Below are 15,418 nucleotides of genomic sequence, written 5' to 3'. Positions count from 1 at the left end.
TATTATTATTTTGTATAGATAGGTACATATGTATGTAATTACAAATATGTAGCTATGTATGGATGTGGGTAGTTGCTACATTGGTACATTGGTGTTATTAAATGAATGAATTCATCAAACGATTTATTTTATTATATTTTTGCACTCGCGGACACTAATCCATATGTACATAATACACTCAATTGATGTGTAAAATTTTTTAGCAGGACTTGTGATTGGTATGTACCTGCTAAACAAAATATATTTTCGTTAATAAGTATTTATTTTTATGGTGTTGTATCTATGTATATCGCATGTTAGAAAATCATTGATTGATTGCACTTTAACCAATTTTACGACTTTGCCGCAAAACTAAATAAACTCCAACTACATATAATACACATATTAAATATTAAAATGCAGTCAACATACAATGAGAGAAGAGCAAACAAAATAAAACGATTACTGCGTATAAAAGAAATGCATACTTAACGCCCGCGTTCACTCAATTGCTTAGAAAACCATAAATAAACACCCAAGAATGATATAAACATTATCATTCTTTATAAACACCACCTTAAAAATAATTAAAGTAAACTTGAATGTATTCGTAGTATAACCAACCGAAAGTCACAAAATTTTACAAATCATAAATAAAATATAATTTTTTTATTACGTTAGTTATTTACTTATGTTTTCCAATTATTCACTTGATTTTTGCTCTGTGTGTGTGTCTTTAGTAACAATTATTTAAAACGCGCAACCGACCCGCAACCACACCGACTAAGTTTTATCTAATGACTGAAATAATCAAGGCGTATTAACAAGGTGAGTGCGTCCCGGCAACAAATACAACAATGCAAAAACAACAGGCAATTTGTTTTTGTTAAAATGTACGGTAAATGTCAAAATCAAGGCGAATTAAAATATTACTATGTTATTTACAATAACAAATGTAAACATAAACAAAGTTTGACATATAGTGTACATAAAACCACAGCGAATTAAGAAACAGCTGATTTTATGCACTCACCTTGTTAATACGCCTTGGAAATAATAAACAACCAAGCCAAGGCGAATTTATACAAGGTGGAGTCAGTCAAACAGCTGATAATTTTTTTTTTCGCTTTTTGGTTCTAACAATTGTCAAATCTTGTTTTTATATTTAAATATCTACATATTCTAAGCTTATTAACAAAATATTTATTGTTTACATAAATAAGTAAAGCCCTCACTATTCAATTATCTACACTATATTAAGTTTAAATACTTATTTGTTAAATTTTTCATTTTGGTTTTTTGACATTTGTTAAGACCAATCGTTGTTTTTGTAGAACTAACACCACCTTGTATTAATTCGCCTTGAACCAAGCAAAGTAAATTAACCAAGCAAAGTAAATTAACCACAAGTGAATTGACAGTTCAGACCAAAGTAAAAAAAATAGTCAGCTGTTCTACTGAGTCTACTTTATTAATTTACTTTGCAACCAAGGCAAGGCGAATTCAAAGTATATTTATACAAGTACATGCAAAGTAAATTAATAAAGTAGACTCATTAGAACAGCTGACTCAAAGTAAATTAATAAAGTAGCGACAGTACTACAACAAATACAACATTTACAAAAACCACAAGCAATTTTGTTTTTGGTTTAAGGTCTGAGCTGTCAAAGTTGCCTGTTGTTGTTTTTGCTTTTGGGCTTGTTGTATTTTTCGCCACAACAACCACAAGTGAATTGACAGTTCAGACCAAAGTAAAAAAAATAGTCAGCTGTTCTACTGAGTCTACTTTATTAATTTACTTTGAGCTGACTATTTTTTTTACTTTGGTCTGAACTGTCAATTCACTTGTGGTTGTTGTGGCGAAAAATACAACAAGCCCAAAAGCAAAAACAACAACAGGCAACTTTGACAGCTCATACCTTAAACCAAAAACAAAATTGCTTGTGGTCAAGGCGTATTAACAAGGTCAGTGCGTCTCGGCAACAAATACAACAATGCAAAAACAACAGGCAATTTGTTTTTGTTAAATTGTACGGTAAATGTCAAAATCAAGGCGAATTAAAATATTACTATGTTATTTACAATAACAAATGTAAACATAAACAAAGTTTGACATATAGTGTACATAAAACCACAGCGAATTAAGAAACAGCTGATTTTATGCACTCACCTTGTTAATACGCCTTGCTTGTGGTTTTTGTAAATGTTGTATTTGTTGTAGTACTGTCGCTACTTTCAAAGTAAATTAATAAAGTAGACTCCAAGGTGCATTTAATAAGGTGCCATCGACAGCACAGCTGATTATAGAAATAGCACGCACAAATGTCAAACTACATATATAAAAAATATCCGCTAGTACGCCCGTATGTCAAACTCTATATATAAAAAATAAGTGAATTCGCCTGTATTTATTTCAATTCGCCACTGCTGTCACCTTGTTAAATACGTCTTGGACTCCACCTTGTATAAATTCGCCTTGGTCGCTACTTTATTAATTTACTTTGGTAGCGACAGTACTACAACAAATACAACATTTACAAAAACCACAAGCAATTTTGGTTTAAGGTTGTATTTTAAGTAAATTGATTTATAATAACAAATTTTAAAACAACTAGACAATTGGGATCAGTTTTATAATGTTCCTAGAGAATGTAATATAGTGGTAATGCAGCAAATAGAAGAAAATGGATTATGTTCAAAGTAAAAAATAAAGTTTTTGTGAAAAAAATAATAGAAGTCGTTACAAACATACGGATTAGGTTTCCAGAATATGGCGACAATATGGAAAATCGTAATTAACTTGAAAAAAAAAGATTTAAAAAGAATAAAATTTTAAATTCAATAATGTTCCCAAAGTTTTTGGTAAAATGCATTTAATTTATTATTTCATAAAAACAGGATATACATATAATCAGAATTCATATGTTAAATTATTTATTTATTAATTTCAATAAAAACTTATTAGGTATTAGGTACACAATGAGATCAAGTATAGTCATTAAAACAAAAGAAATAAATTAATTTAAATATTTCATACAATAAAAGAGGTAAACTAAAACTAATGATCAATAAAAAATAAAAAAAAACAACAACAAAGCATATAAACAACATAATAATTGAATATACTTAAATATCAAAGATTTCTTGGCAGTGAATAGAATTATTGAGACTCAGAGGCCCAGAAAAACATTGACAAAACAAAACATTACAAAGGCATCAGAATCACGTAGTATCTATATTTGTAAGAAAAAATACAAAAATAATAAACATTTTGACCTCATTAAATTTATAATGTAGTATCACTTACTTTTAATCTTCTTTTTATCTTTATATATATAATTCTTCTGTACGTGTGTTAGTAACTGAACTCCTCCTTAACGGCTGGGCAGATTTCGATGAAATTTTTTGTGTGTGTTTGAGTGGGTTCCTGGATGGGTTAGATTCAGAATTGTCCTATATAGGCACAATGGGCGTTGTACCTCCCATACGAAGTAAACAATTATTAATAGCTCCAGGTAATGTTATATAAGTGGTTGGAGTTATGAGTTGGTTTGTTGCTTCTGGTTTTGTTTTAATTATTAATAATTAAGAGGTGTACTGCACAAAAACTAAAAATATATAAGAAAATGATAAAGATACAATGATTGTTATCAATTTTCGTAACATGTTTTAAGTATATATGGACTTACTTTTAAAATAACAGCGATATTTATAGTTTTATTTTAATCATTTTCTTAAATCCCATTGCCTTTTGAGAAATTTTTTGTTGTCTAAGCCTCTTATTTAAATGGCGTACCCGGAAGTATATTCTACATTTGTGAAAAGTGGTTTTTACTATTTCCGGCAGATTTACGTGTTCGCTTTGATCAATAAGAAGCTTTTTTAAATTTTTGCTGTGGGATATTTCTTTACCATTAATGCGATAGAAAATAGCTTCTAGCTTTTTCAGTTCTGTCATGAAACTTTCGTTAGGCTTTTTCAAGGATCCCTGCGATACTTGATCAATCCATGAAAACGAACTTCCGCAAAATTCAAATTCTTCAAGATTGTGCTTTTTAAGAATATAGCCAGCTATGTACTCTAGCGCATCTTCTTGAAGAATTCCAATTTCGTCTTCATTCGTTTCATGAAGGTCATCAAAATCTTGGGCAATCTCTTCAGACAGCTCCTCTTCAAAGTCTTGCGTTCCTCCTTCTACAATTTCAAAGCACGTACTAGAACTGTTAAGCCATTCTGTGGTATCATCTTTCAATTTCCCTTTCCGTTTAAATGCTCCGTATTTCTCGCTAAATATATGAAGACACACATACATATGCAGATATATAAAAAGATATTATTTAGAAATGTGTATATTGTTAAGAACTTACCAAGGATGTACTTTCGAAGCCTGTTCTTAAAATCTCTTGGAGATGGGTGGTCATTTAAACCACCTTTGCTGCGTAAAGCACCAAAAAAGTGCTCTAGTACGTCCTGGTTTAGACGATTTGTCACTAAATATGACATATTAAACCTTTCGACATATTCGAGAAGCATCATCAACGCATTGTTGACAGCAATAATTCCTTTTTGGAAAGGATCTAAGTTTTTTTTACCGGGAACAATTGGAACTGACATTACTTTATTCATTTTTATTAAAATTTCTTTTTGCACCGCCAGTGCAATGCCGTATGGTTCCTGTGAAAAAAGGGGAAACATTTATATTACCGTTTATTTGTTATCGGTATCTAAGAATCGGTTTAACGGAAGTAAATTTAAATCTAAATAAAAGCTTTTGATTATGTAATAAAATAAGAAAATTTACCTTCCCAGGGTATTTAAACGCCTTCAATGTAGAGTTGTGAACATCGAACCAATCATTCACAAGTTGAAAAAAGTCGGCCGTTTTTGTGGGGTTGTATATATCTAATCCAAGGGAGAAGCAGCGTCTAATCGCATTGGATGTGGTGTTAGAAAACAGTTGTGTTGCCAATTTGACTTTCTGTCGCGCTAAAATTATTGTAAGTAACATATATCCTTTTTTGCTTTAACGATTACAATTTACCTGGACCTTTAACCGTAAGATGTTCCTCAGATATTTTATATGTTATTGACGCATCCGACTTCGATGTGTGTTTTAATAAATCGGCTATGGTACGGACAGATATAATTTCATTCTCGAACATCAAATCATCTGAAAATATTTGCCGCATGGAATCGACAGCCACATTTGCCTGTGCAAGTTGCATCCTTAGCTCTTTGTTTTCCGTTTCTAAAGCACGAATTCTTTCAGAATAGTAACCACTTGTATTTTCGACATTTGATGTTCTGAAAAACCAAATTTTAATAAAAATATATATAAACCAGACTTGTAATAAGTTTGGTTTACAATTTACGCGACGTCGACAAATATAAAAAAATAAATACGAGGGAATAATATATATTAAAAATGTATGTATGTACATGAATCTTATATATAAAAATAAGTGTACATTTTGATGTCACCACTAACTGCGAAAATGGGTCGACCGATTTCAACCAAAATTTCAGGGTACATTGGGGATTGTCTGTAGATGTCTGTAAATTGCACGAAATCGGCACAGTGGTTCCGGAGATATGGAATTCTTCTGTACGTGTGTTCGTAACTGAACTCCTCCTTAACGGCTGGGCCGATTTCGATGAAATTTGTTGTGTGTGTTTGAGTTTGTCCCTGGATGGTTTAGATTCACAATTGACCTATATAGGTACAATGGGCGTGGCCATACGAAATAAAAATTTATTATTGCATATCTGGAGTACTATTATAGTGGGAGTCTTCAAACTTTGTGTGAGCTATGGCAGAACAACGTTTGCTGGGAAAGCTAGTTTATTTATATAGTTTAAGTACACTTACTCTGTTTGAGTTCCTTGTTCATTGTGATGTTGCTGTCATTGCAAGTTGCTCCAACGAAAAGAAGCAAGGTGTTTTGTTAAGTGGGTTGCCCCAAATGTTAAGGTCAGACGCAGTTGGCACACACGGTTCATTACTTTCTTCAACAAGGGTGCTAACAGTATAGTTTACTGGTTCATGAGAAACAGACATTTTAGATTCCTGCTGTTGCTTAACAGAAGGCTCAGCATTAGGCAAAAGAATCATTCTTTTTCCTGTGCGTGCAATACTTGTTGGCAGAAAGTGGTCGGCACAAACAAGATTTGTAGCTGCGAAATTTTTGCCACAAATTTCACTCCACGTTGCCCTTTTAACCGGGTCTTTTGGCACATTGAATAAGTTACCACTGCCACTGGTAAATTTTTTTTTGCACAATGAACATACACAAGGCGAATTCATACAAGGTGGTGTCAGTTCTACAAAAACAACAATTGGTCTTAACAAATGTCAAAAAACCAAAATGAAAAATTAAACAAATAAGTATTTAAACTTAATATAGTGTAGATAATTGAATAGTGAGGGCTTTACTTATTTATGTAAACAATAAATATTTTGTTAATAAGCTTAAAATATGTAGATATTTAAATATAAAAACAAGCTTTGACAATTGTTAGAACCAAAAAGCGAAAAAAAAAGTTATCAGCTGTTTGACTGACTCCACCTTGTATTAATTCGCCTTGAACATACATGAACATATAAGTCAGCTGTTCTACTGAGTCAAGATGCATTTAATAAGGTGCCATCGGCAGCACAGCTGATTATAGAAATAGCATATTACATATATAAGAAATATTCGCCCGTACGTCCGTATGTCAAACTCCAAGGCGTATTAAACAAGGTGACAGCAGTGGCGAATTGAAATAAATACCGGAGAATTCACTTATTTTTTATATATAGAGTTTGACATACGGGCGTACGGGCGAATATTTTTTATATATGTAGTTTGACATTTGTGCGTGCTATTTCTATAATCAGCTGTGCTGCCGATGGCACCTTATTAAATGCACCTTGTCAAACTCTATATATAAAAAATAAGTGAATTCGCCTGTATTTATTTCAATTCGCCACTGCTGTCACCTTGTTAAATACTCCTTGATATACAGCATATTGCATAATAAGAATCTACACAAGGCGTATTTAACAAGGTGACAGCAGTGGCGAATTGAAATAAATACAGGCGAATTCATTTATTTTTTATATATAGAGTTTGACATACGGGCGTACTAGCGGATATTTTTTATATATGTAGTTTGACATTTGTGCGTGCTATTTCTATAATCAGCTGTGCTGTCGATGGCACCTTATTAAATGCACCTTGAATCTACATAACTGATTCTGATATGTGGTCAAAATTTGGTGAAATTCTACTTCCACAAAGTGGGTCAAAAGATCATTTGAAATATTACTTTTGTTCCAGATGTCTACTAACACAAACATTTTAAACACAATTATTTCGAAATAGCAATAAAATTATACACTATTTATAGATTTTTGGTAATTATTCGAACTTTTTTATATATATGTATGTATAATTTGAAAGTAAATTTTTAATTAGGCTTAAGTTCATTTTTTTATTATAATTTATTTGTAATAATTCAAAGAATATCACCGAATACTAATTTTTTTTAGACAATTGGCAAATTGGAATGCATTTTCTACCCTGCCAATAAAATGCATTCCAATTTGCCAATTGTCTAAAAAATTTTAGTATTCAGTGATATTCTTTGAATTATTACAAATAAATTATAATAAAAAAATGAACTTAAGCCTAATTAAAAATTTACTTTCAAATTATTATACACTATTGTTTTATTAAGGAGACGATATGTTAATTAATAATTTGATTTATTTGGATTCATTTGGCTTGTTTTATTTTATATGTATTTGCTTTGCACCAATTCCATAGACAGCCGTCATTTGGTAAACATCCGTTTTGTCCGGGATAATAACTGCAATATTCATTCAAATCCATAAAAGTACATGTGGCATTTGAACAAATGGACCTGTAACAATATGGAGAACAATTTTCAGAACGAAGAGTTGGACATCCAGAACAGTCAACATCTGCGAAAGTAGAATAAATCGTTAAGAGTACCTATACAGTAAATATAATTGAAATATAGTTACTTGAATTATTGCGACAATCATCGGTTTCACAGCTGGTCAGTTGAGGATTGGGGGACATTACAAGTATTGGAGGTTCGTGCTTAATTTCAGGAGCTTTCAGATATATAACTGGTGATGAACAAATGCGTCTATCACAACGTTGATATTTTCGATTAAAGCACAGCCACTTCCCTTCATATAATTTGCAAATTCGTGGGGTAAACACTTTACAGCAGACATCGCTGGCTGTGGTCGATTTTGTTATGAATGATGGCCTGATGGTCGTTTTGTTTAGATGCATAAATCGAGTAGTGGACGGCTTGTGAGTAGTTGTTGTCGTTGATGTGTGATATATAACCTGATTTTTCTGGTTCAGTGCTAGGGCAATTGGTTTCTCATTCACTTCATTAACGAAATCATTATCGATTTCAATCACTGTTGTCAGATATCCAGGCTCTTGACATTTTTTACCACGCCATACCAATCCAAATGGACACACCGGGTTCAGACACGTACCTCTGTAGTATTCTCCCAAGGTGCAAATAATTTTACGGCATTTATTTTTAATCATAATTGAACCCTGGGGACAACGCAATTCCTTTAGTTCAACGGGCGAATACGTTGTTTTTGCAATAGGAGTAGCAATGGTTGTTGACAATGATGCATTCGATTCATTTGCTTTATCAAACGGACATGGCTTCGTTACTATTGGATAGCATAATCCATCCGAGTAAAGAATATATCCTTCTGGACATTTATTAATCGAACTTTCTTTTGGATAGCACAAGCCGTCCGTGTTTAGAATATATCCCTCTGGACATCTATTAATTGAAATTTCTTTTGGATAGCATAATCCGTCCGTGTTAAAAATATATCCGTTCGGACATCTTCCGATTGCCTAATAAAAATAAAACAATTTTGTTTTATGTTATACTACAACGTATTCAAGTGTACTCACTGGGTCATTACTTTTTGTCCGAATTAATTTAAAGTTTAGAACCAAAATAATAACAACAAGAAAACACGTCGGAAACATTCGAATAATACGTAATCTTTCCATTACTCTAGTGTTTCTTAACAAATCTCAAGTCATACTGACTAACTGAAAGCTTTTTGCGAGATTATATTATGCTATGTTATAATTCGAATTTTTCAAATAGACAATAGCCATCATAGAATTAAATATGTATGTATGTATATGTACATAGAAGCATAGATAATAGACATAGAGCGGAAACTCTGCTGTCAAAGACCTAACTCAGTTGTCAGAATCCTAAGTGGTGAGAATGTATTAGTAGAAAAAACTATGTGAAAACAAAAACAACACTCGTATGTGTGATTAATTTGAGTAGTATTTTTGTTTGAGTTTTTTTCTGGATTCCTCTCCATGTTTAGCTTATGGTAGCCATTGTCAGATAATCCACTGATAACACCAATGACCCAAAAGAAAAATATTAATTCTGAAAACATTAATTTGTATGATTATGATGCATTTCTAGTTTAGTTGTACATATATATTTTAAATTTGGATGGGGATGTTTACTTCGGAAACTCCTAAGAGAAATGAATGAATATTCGATATTATTTGTTAATTGGATTTGTACTTACTGTAAGTTACTATGGCTGTTCGAGGAGATTTGGTAACAATATTGTTTATTTTTATCATTAGGAATTGGGTATTACAGTTTCTAGAGGTGAACAAGTATGTCCAAATGAGCGCGTTACCATTCTTGTCATTTGCCAACATCGAATTCACCTTGTTCATGTTCCGGTCCAGTAATACAGACGAATCCTCCTCCAAATTATAATTGTATAAATCAACTTGGTTATGCCTGTTCGACAAATCCATGTGGTTCAACAAATAATTGCTGCGTTCAAAATCAATGTTGTCAAACAGAACATCCACATGAAACAACTCCACCTCCAACTGACGAACCTCGCCCCACTATTCCTACACCACCTCCTGAAACCCTTATCAAATGTCCCTCGGGAATGAAGCACATTGGTAAGGAATGCCATTTGATATATTGTCCTCGTGGATCTCAAATGGTGAATGATCGCTGTGTCGTTATTGAATGCCCCGAAGGTACAGTTTGGACCGGACATAGAAGTTCAGTACCCGAACCAATTGTACATAATCTAACATTTTACAATGCCGTTATGACACAATTTAATCAAACAAAACCCGACATTATACTGAATAAAACGAACAACACCGCTGTTAATGCACCTTTGACTGTACACGATGAGAACAACTACAGCAAAGACTGCAACAATGATTATGACGATTGTGATGATGAAATTTCAACGACAACACCACCTACGAATTTGGAATGCTGTGTAGTCATGACGCCACGCATATGCAAGTATCATAATAATCGTTGGCGATGTTACAGTCGTCGCTCTAGTAGATGTGGCGAATTTTGTGTTGCACCCATAATTTACCTCAAAACATCCCGTATACAATAAATACAATACGTCGTAATGCCACCTATTCAAAATGACTGTCAATTGCATGGAAATTGCGGTCCAGTTACAGGTAGTTGTTTATTCGCAGAACCATTCAAATAACTTTTCAAATATGTTATGAACACGTACCATGATACAATAATTGTAGAAGGTAGAATCACTAGGGAGAGTTTTCAATATTTAGCCCTATAACGCACAGTGGGGGATCTGAGAAAAAAATGTGGAAATAAATCTGTAACTTCTAAAAGAATAGACCGATTTTAATAAAAATTCCCATGGCTATAGAGGAATGCCCCAAAGTGGGGCACCTCGGGTATATCAAAAATTAAAAATGATGTCAAATTTTTGTTTGTGATTCGATTTAAAAGATTTTTATATATGTATATGGAATCTACTAGACGAGATCTACAAAAAACATTGCTTTAGTCATTTATTATCTCTTATAGTTTCTTTCCCGATTTTCTTAAAGTACCTTTTTTTGAATTAACAACAATTTTATTAATAATTGTAAGAAAAAACTGTTTAAAAACCTTTAATGAGTCAAAAGTTATATGTATTCAAACTTAAAAAAAAGTCGTTTTTTCGCCATTTTTTCGGAAAAAGTACTTACATTAATTTTAAATTATACAGAAAATAAGTTAGTCTATGTATTTTATTTTATATTCTGGTAATTTTTCATAATTTCTTTTTCTAAGTTTTTCGCATAATTGTTTCTTTTTTTTTCAAAGTTAACGAAAATGGCTAAAGTTAAGATTTGTGAAGACATAAAAAATAAAATAATTAACGATTTTAAAGCTGGTTTAGAACAAAAAAGTATCTGTGACAAATATTCAATAAATAAATCGGCAGTTTCAAAAATTATAATGAAATTTCGTGAGACCGGTTCTGTAAAAACTCAACATTTAGGTGGAAGACCTCGTAAGTTCAAGAAATAGCCTAGAATTAGAAATATGTAAGTACCCGAACAGTTAGTCGATACAGAAATGGAATACTGTCCTCTTTTCCGACGAATTCAAATACAATTTAAGAGGCAGTGATGGGAGAACATTTGTAAGACGACCAAAGGGAAAAAGATTAGATCCAAAGTACACAAATAAGACTGTAAAGTTTGGCGGTGGTAATATTATGGTATGGGCATGTTTTTCAGGGCAAGGTATGGGCCCAATTCATATTATAAAAGATACGATGACAGATATAGGATACAGAACCATATTAAACGATGTTATGTATCCATACGCTGTGGAAAATATGCCCCTAGTTTGGAGATTCCAACACGACAACGACCCGAACACACACCTCTAGGGTTTTAACCGAGTGCTAACAATCTAACGAGGTACGTGTTTTGAAGTGGCCTGCCCAATCGCCAGATCTCAATCCCATAGAAAATCTATGGGAAATTGTAGATCGTAAAATAACGACCCAAAATTACACCAGGAAGGAAGATTTATCGGAGGCGGTTATAAGGGAATGGCAAAATATTTCAAAGGAGACCATTGACTCTTTAATTGGTTCAATGCATCGTCGATGTCTTTTAATTTTGTTTTCTCATTTTTAGAATTTAATTAATTATGTCCTTTGTTTTTTGTTAAATTAAGTTAATAAACGTATACAAATAAAATACTACAAAAATGTTAACATTTTTTTAAAAATTATTTCAGATTTTAGGCCAATAATGAAATATTTGGAAAAAGTTTCCACTGTATGTATATTGACCGCGATCCAGTATCGCGATATTTATTGAACGTGTAGCTTCAGTATTGATGGATCGCGATCCAAATTATACAATATATATTGAACGTGTAGCAGTGCCTTAAGAGAATATAAAAATTGCAAATTACCCTTATCAATTTCAAATTATCACTTATCAAATTGTATAGTTCTGAGGAACATAAAGTTTTGCAAATTGACGAAAAATTTGATAAGTGCCCTGATGACATTTTCCTTTTGTTAATTGTTAAGCACTCTATTTATTTACTATTATCTGGTAATACATTCTGGAACTAACGGAACTTTTATACATTTGAATCACATCTTAATGAAGTTACATGTGAACAGTATTGTCCGCAAATAGATTTTGTGAAAAATTAAATTAAATTATGTTATTACAAGAAGAAAATTACGTAAATAATAATCCTTTTAATTTCTTTATTAAAAAAAACACAAAATAGAGCACTTCAATAAATGTTCACTTACTTTACAATGGATAAAGCTATAAATTCAGTTTTGAAGAAAAACATGCTAGAAGACATACAAAATTTCGTACCGATTAATTGCTAAAATAACAAAATAATTTATCAGTCCCACGACATTGTGGTGGTCGACCACCGAATCTATCTTCTGCTAATCCTCGAATTGCAAGGCGCTTAATTCGAAGATGTCTTAAAAATAACGGACTCAAAAAAAGAGCGATTATAAAAAAAAAATAAGTCATAGCATCGTAAGGCTCGATTAAAGTTCGCTAAATCTGATGAAACGAGAAAATTAATTGGAGAAAAATACAATGTCTATTGGTAAATATAAGTATAAACCCGGTCACTTTAAAAAAAGAATTGTAAGCCCACTACCAATACTTATTTTAAAGTAAAGGGTCAGGGTCAGTTCGATAGTTTTTTTTTATAGACTTTAAGTTTTTCAACACAAAAAATGTAAGCAAACTATAATTCGTTTGGCAAGCTTTTAACAAAATTATACAAACTATGTACATTAGGGATATAGCTATTGACAATTTTTGCAAATATGCAAATTGGCATAGCATAGTCGAATAGAGCATTAAAAAATATAAAAAACCACGGTATTATTTTTTCGCGGTTGTTAAAAAAGTTCACGCACCAAACGCAATAAAGTTGTTCATGAAATATTTTATGTTTTTTTGAAATACAATATATTTTATTTTAATAACTAGCTGACCCGGTGCGCTTCACCACCCCAATTAGAAGATTGAAATAGTACTATTAAGTCTCTCTTTGTGAATCTGATTGTAAATGTCTAATTTCATATTTCTGGGTCCATTATTATAGAAAACGCAAAAGAAAGTTACCACTAAAGTCACCTTTTGTGAATTCAAATTCATTCAGAATCATGTGTGCCTAATTTTAAATTTTTAGGTTTATTATTATAAAATACTACCATTGCAATAAACAAATAGTACCATTGATTATCACTTTTGAATTCGCACTCACTAAACAATAACCCGTCAAGTTTGAATTTTAAATTTGTATAGCCTTTCCTATATGACCAACTAGTTTTGTTTCTATAACAATTAATATTTAAAAATTATCACAAAATCGAAAAAAAAACGAAACCGCGGTTTTGAAATTCTTCGGTTTTTTGGAAACTCTAGGTCCGTTATTATAGTAAATTCAAAAAAGTACCTATGAGAACAAAGCAAAGTACCAAGAAGTATGGCCTTGAATTTTCACTCACTTGGGACCATAGACGCCTAATTTCATATTTCTATGTCCATTATTGCAGAAAATTCAAAAAGTACCATTAGAATATATAAAAAGTACCAAAAAGCCCCCACTTGTGGTTTCCCACTCACTCCCATATAAGCTTAATTTCATGGTTTTAGGTTAATTGGTGAAGAAATTACAAAAAGTCGAATAAAGAAAAAGTACCAAAAAGTCTCCCCCTAGAATTCTCACTCACTTCAGAACATATACGATTAATTTCATATTTTTATTTCCATTATTACAGAAAATTCAAAAAAGTACCGCTACAATATACATATAAAAAGTACCAAAATTCAGGCACTTGTGGATTCCCACTCACTCCGGTCCATATAAGCTTTATTTCATGTTTCTAGGTTCATTGGTGAAGAAATTACAAAAAGTACCATTCGAATAAAGAAAAAGTACCAAAAAGTCTCCCCTACAATTCTCACTGACTTAGGACCGAGTATGCTTAATTTCATGTTTCTAAGTCCATTGTTATACAAAATTAAAAAAAGTACCATTATAATAAAGAAAAAGTACCATGAAGTATCCGCTTGAATTTTTACTCACATAGGACCATATACGCTTAATTACATATTTCTAGGTCCATTATTATAGAAAATTCAAAAAGTAACATTATAATACAGAAAAAGTACCAAAAAGCAGACACTTGTAGATGTCCACCAACTCTGGCCCATGTAAGCTTTATTTCATGTTTCTAGGTTCTTTGGTGAAGAAATTACAAAAAGTACCATTCGATTAAAGAAAAAGTACCAAAAAGTCTCCCCGTAGAATTCTCACTGACATAGGACCGTGTATGCTTAATTTCATGTGTCTAAGTCCATTGTTCTAGAAAATTAAAAAAAGTACCATGAAGATACGCTTGAATTTTCACTCACATAGGACCATATACGCTTAATTTCATGTTTCTAGGTCCATTATTATAGAAAATTCAAAAAGTACCATTATAATATAGAAAAAGTACCAAAAAGCAGACACTTGTGGATGTCCACCCACTCTGGCCCATGTAAGCTTTATTTCATGTTTCTAGGTTCATTGGTGAAGAAAATACAAAAAGTACCATTCGATTAAAGAAAAAGTACCAAAAAGTCTACCCCTAAAATTCACACTCACTTAGGACCATATATGCTTAATTTCATGTTTCTAAGTCCATTGTCATAAAAAATTCAAAAAGTACCATTAGATGAATAAAAAAGTACCTATAGTTCAGTTCTCACATTTTGGTACCTAAATATTGTACCCTATTCCTTACACAAACTTCACTCAGATACATATCAGCTAACTTTAATGTCGATAAGTGAAATAATTTAAAATATTAAAAAAAGTACCATTAGGAGAAAAGTACCAATTTCCCTTTTCTTCCTTGAAACAATCAAGTTCGAACTTTAAAAATATTCCATTTTGCAAAAATTGTTTATGCTACAGACATGTCTCAAAATATTAAAATCTGTGTTAATGTGCCCAAGAAAAAATATGTTTTAAAAAAAGTACCAAACTGTTTACC

At 31.9% G+C, this 15,418-nt stretch overlaps 3 protein-coding genes and 2 long non-coding RNA genes across 5 annotated transcripts in view; 1 reads left to right on the top strand and 4 right to left on the bottom strand.

Annotated features, from left to right (window-relative positions):
* The window catches only part of LOC135949159 (uncharacterized), a 70,520-nt gene extending 69,734 nt beyond the window's left edge, over positions 1 to 786 (bottom strand). The window contains exon 1 of the mRNA XM_065498625.1: positions 669 to 786. The gene's annotated coding sequence lies outside the window, so the exon portion shown is untranslated. The remainder of the gene's footprint in view (positions 1 to 668) is intronic.
* Positions 787 to 2,890: 2,104 nt separating this feature from the next.
* Positions 2,891 to 4,714, bottom strand: LOC135964179 (uncharacterized). Its single transcript, XR_010576868.1, has 4 exons — positions 4,347 to 4,714; positions 3,669 to 4,265; positions 3,287 to 3,587; positions 2,891 to 3,212 (listed from the first exon to the last, which is right to left on the bottom strand). It is a non-coding gene; the product is annotated as an uncharacterized LOC135964179 (long non-coding RNA).
* A 79-nt stretch (positions 4,715 to 4,793) lies between these two features.
* Positions 4,794 to 6,560, bottom strand: LOC135948945 (uncharacterized). The gene is made up of 3 exons (XR_010575845.1): positions 5,849 to 6,560; positions 5,021 to 5,283; positions 4,794 to 4,965 (listed from the first exon to the last, which is right to left on the bottom strand). It is a non-coding gene; the product is annotated as an uncharacterized LOC135948945 (long non-coding RNA).
* A 1,152-nt stretch (positions 6,561 to 7,712) lies between these two features.
* Positions 7,713 to 9,081, bottom strand: LOC135963383 (uncharacterized). The gene is made up of 3 exons (XM_065515214.1): positions 8,949 to 9,081; positions 8,012 to 8,888; positions 7,713 to 7,948 (listed from the first exon to the last, which is right to left on the bottom strand). Exons 1-3 carry the CDS (start codon positions 9,048 to 9,050, stop codon positions 7,740 to 7,742), a joined length of 1,188 nt encoding a protein of 395 aa, XP_065371286.1. The 5' UTR covers positions 9,051 to 9,081; the 3' UTR covers positions 7,713 to 7,739.
* A 637-nt stretch (positions 9,082 to 9,718) lies between these two features.
* Positions 9,719 to 10,459, top strand: LOC135948996 (uncharacterized). Its single transcript, XM_065498454.1, has one exon. It carries the CDS (start codon positions 9,983 to 9,985, stop codon positions 10,457 to 10,459), a length of 477 nt encoding a protein of 158 aa, XP_065354526.1. The 5' UTR covers positions 9,719 to 9,982.
* The last annotated feature ends 4,959 nt before the right edge of the window (positions 10,460 to 15,418 follow it).

The sequence above is a fragment of the Calliphora vicina genome, chromosome 1 (genome assembly GCF_958450345.1).
Source record: "Calliphora vicina chromosome 1, idCalVici1.1, whole genome shotgun sequence".
NCBI lineage: Eukaryota > Metazoa > Arthropoda > Insecta > Diptera > Calliphoridae > Calliphora > Calliphora vicina.
Note: the sequence above shows the minus strand (reverse complement) of the source record. Positions and strands in the feature narration are given on the sequence as shown.

Excerpts from the sequence above, each read along its gene's own strand:
- LOC135963383 (XM_065515214.1), bottom strand. The coding sequence starts at position 9,050 with ATGGAAAGATTACGTATTATTCGAATGTTTCCGACGTGTTTTCTTGTT. Across the intron at positions 8,889-8,948 it reads GGACAAAAAGTAATGACCCA|GCAATCGGAAGATGTCCGAA; the intron begins GTGAGTACACTT and ends TATTTTTATTAG. Across the intron at positions 7,949-8,011 it reads TGATTGTCGCAATAATTCAA|ATGTTGACTGTTCTGGATGT; the intron begins GTAACTATATTT and ends CTACTTTCGCAG.
- LOC135948996 (XM_065498454.1), top strand. The coding sequence starts at position 9,983 with ATGAAGCACATTGGTAAGGAATGCCATTTGATATATTGTCCTCGTGGA.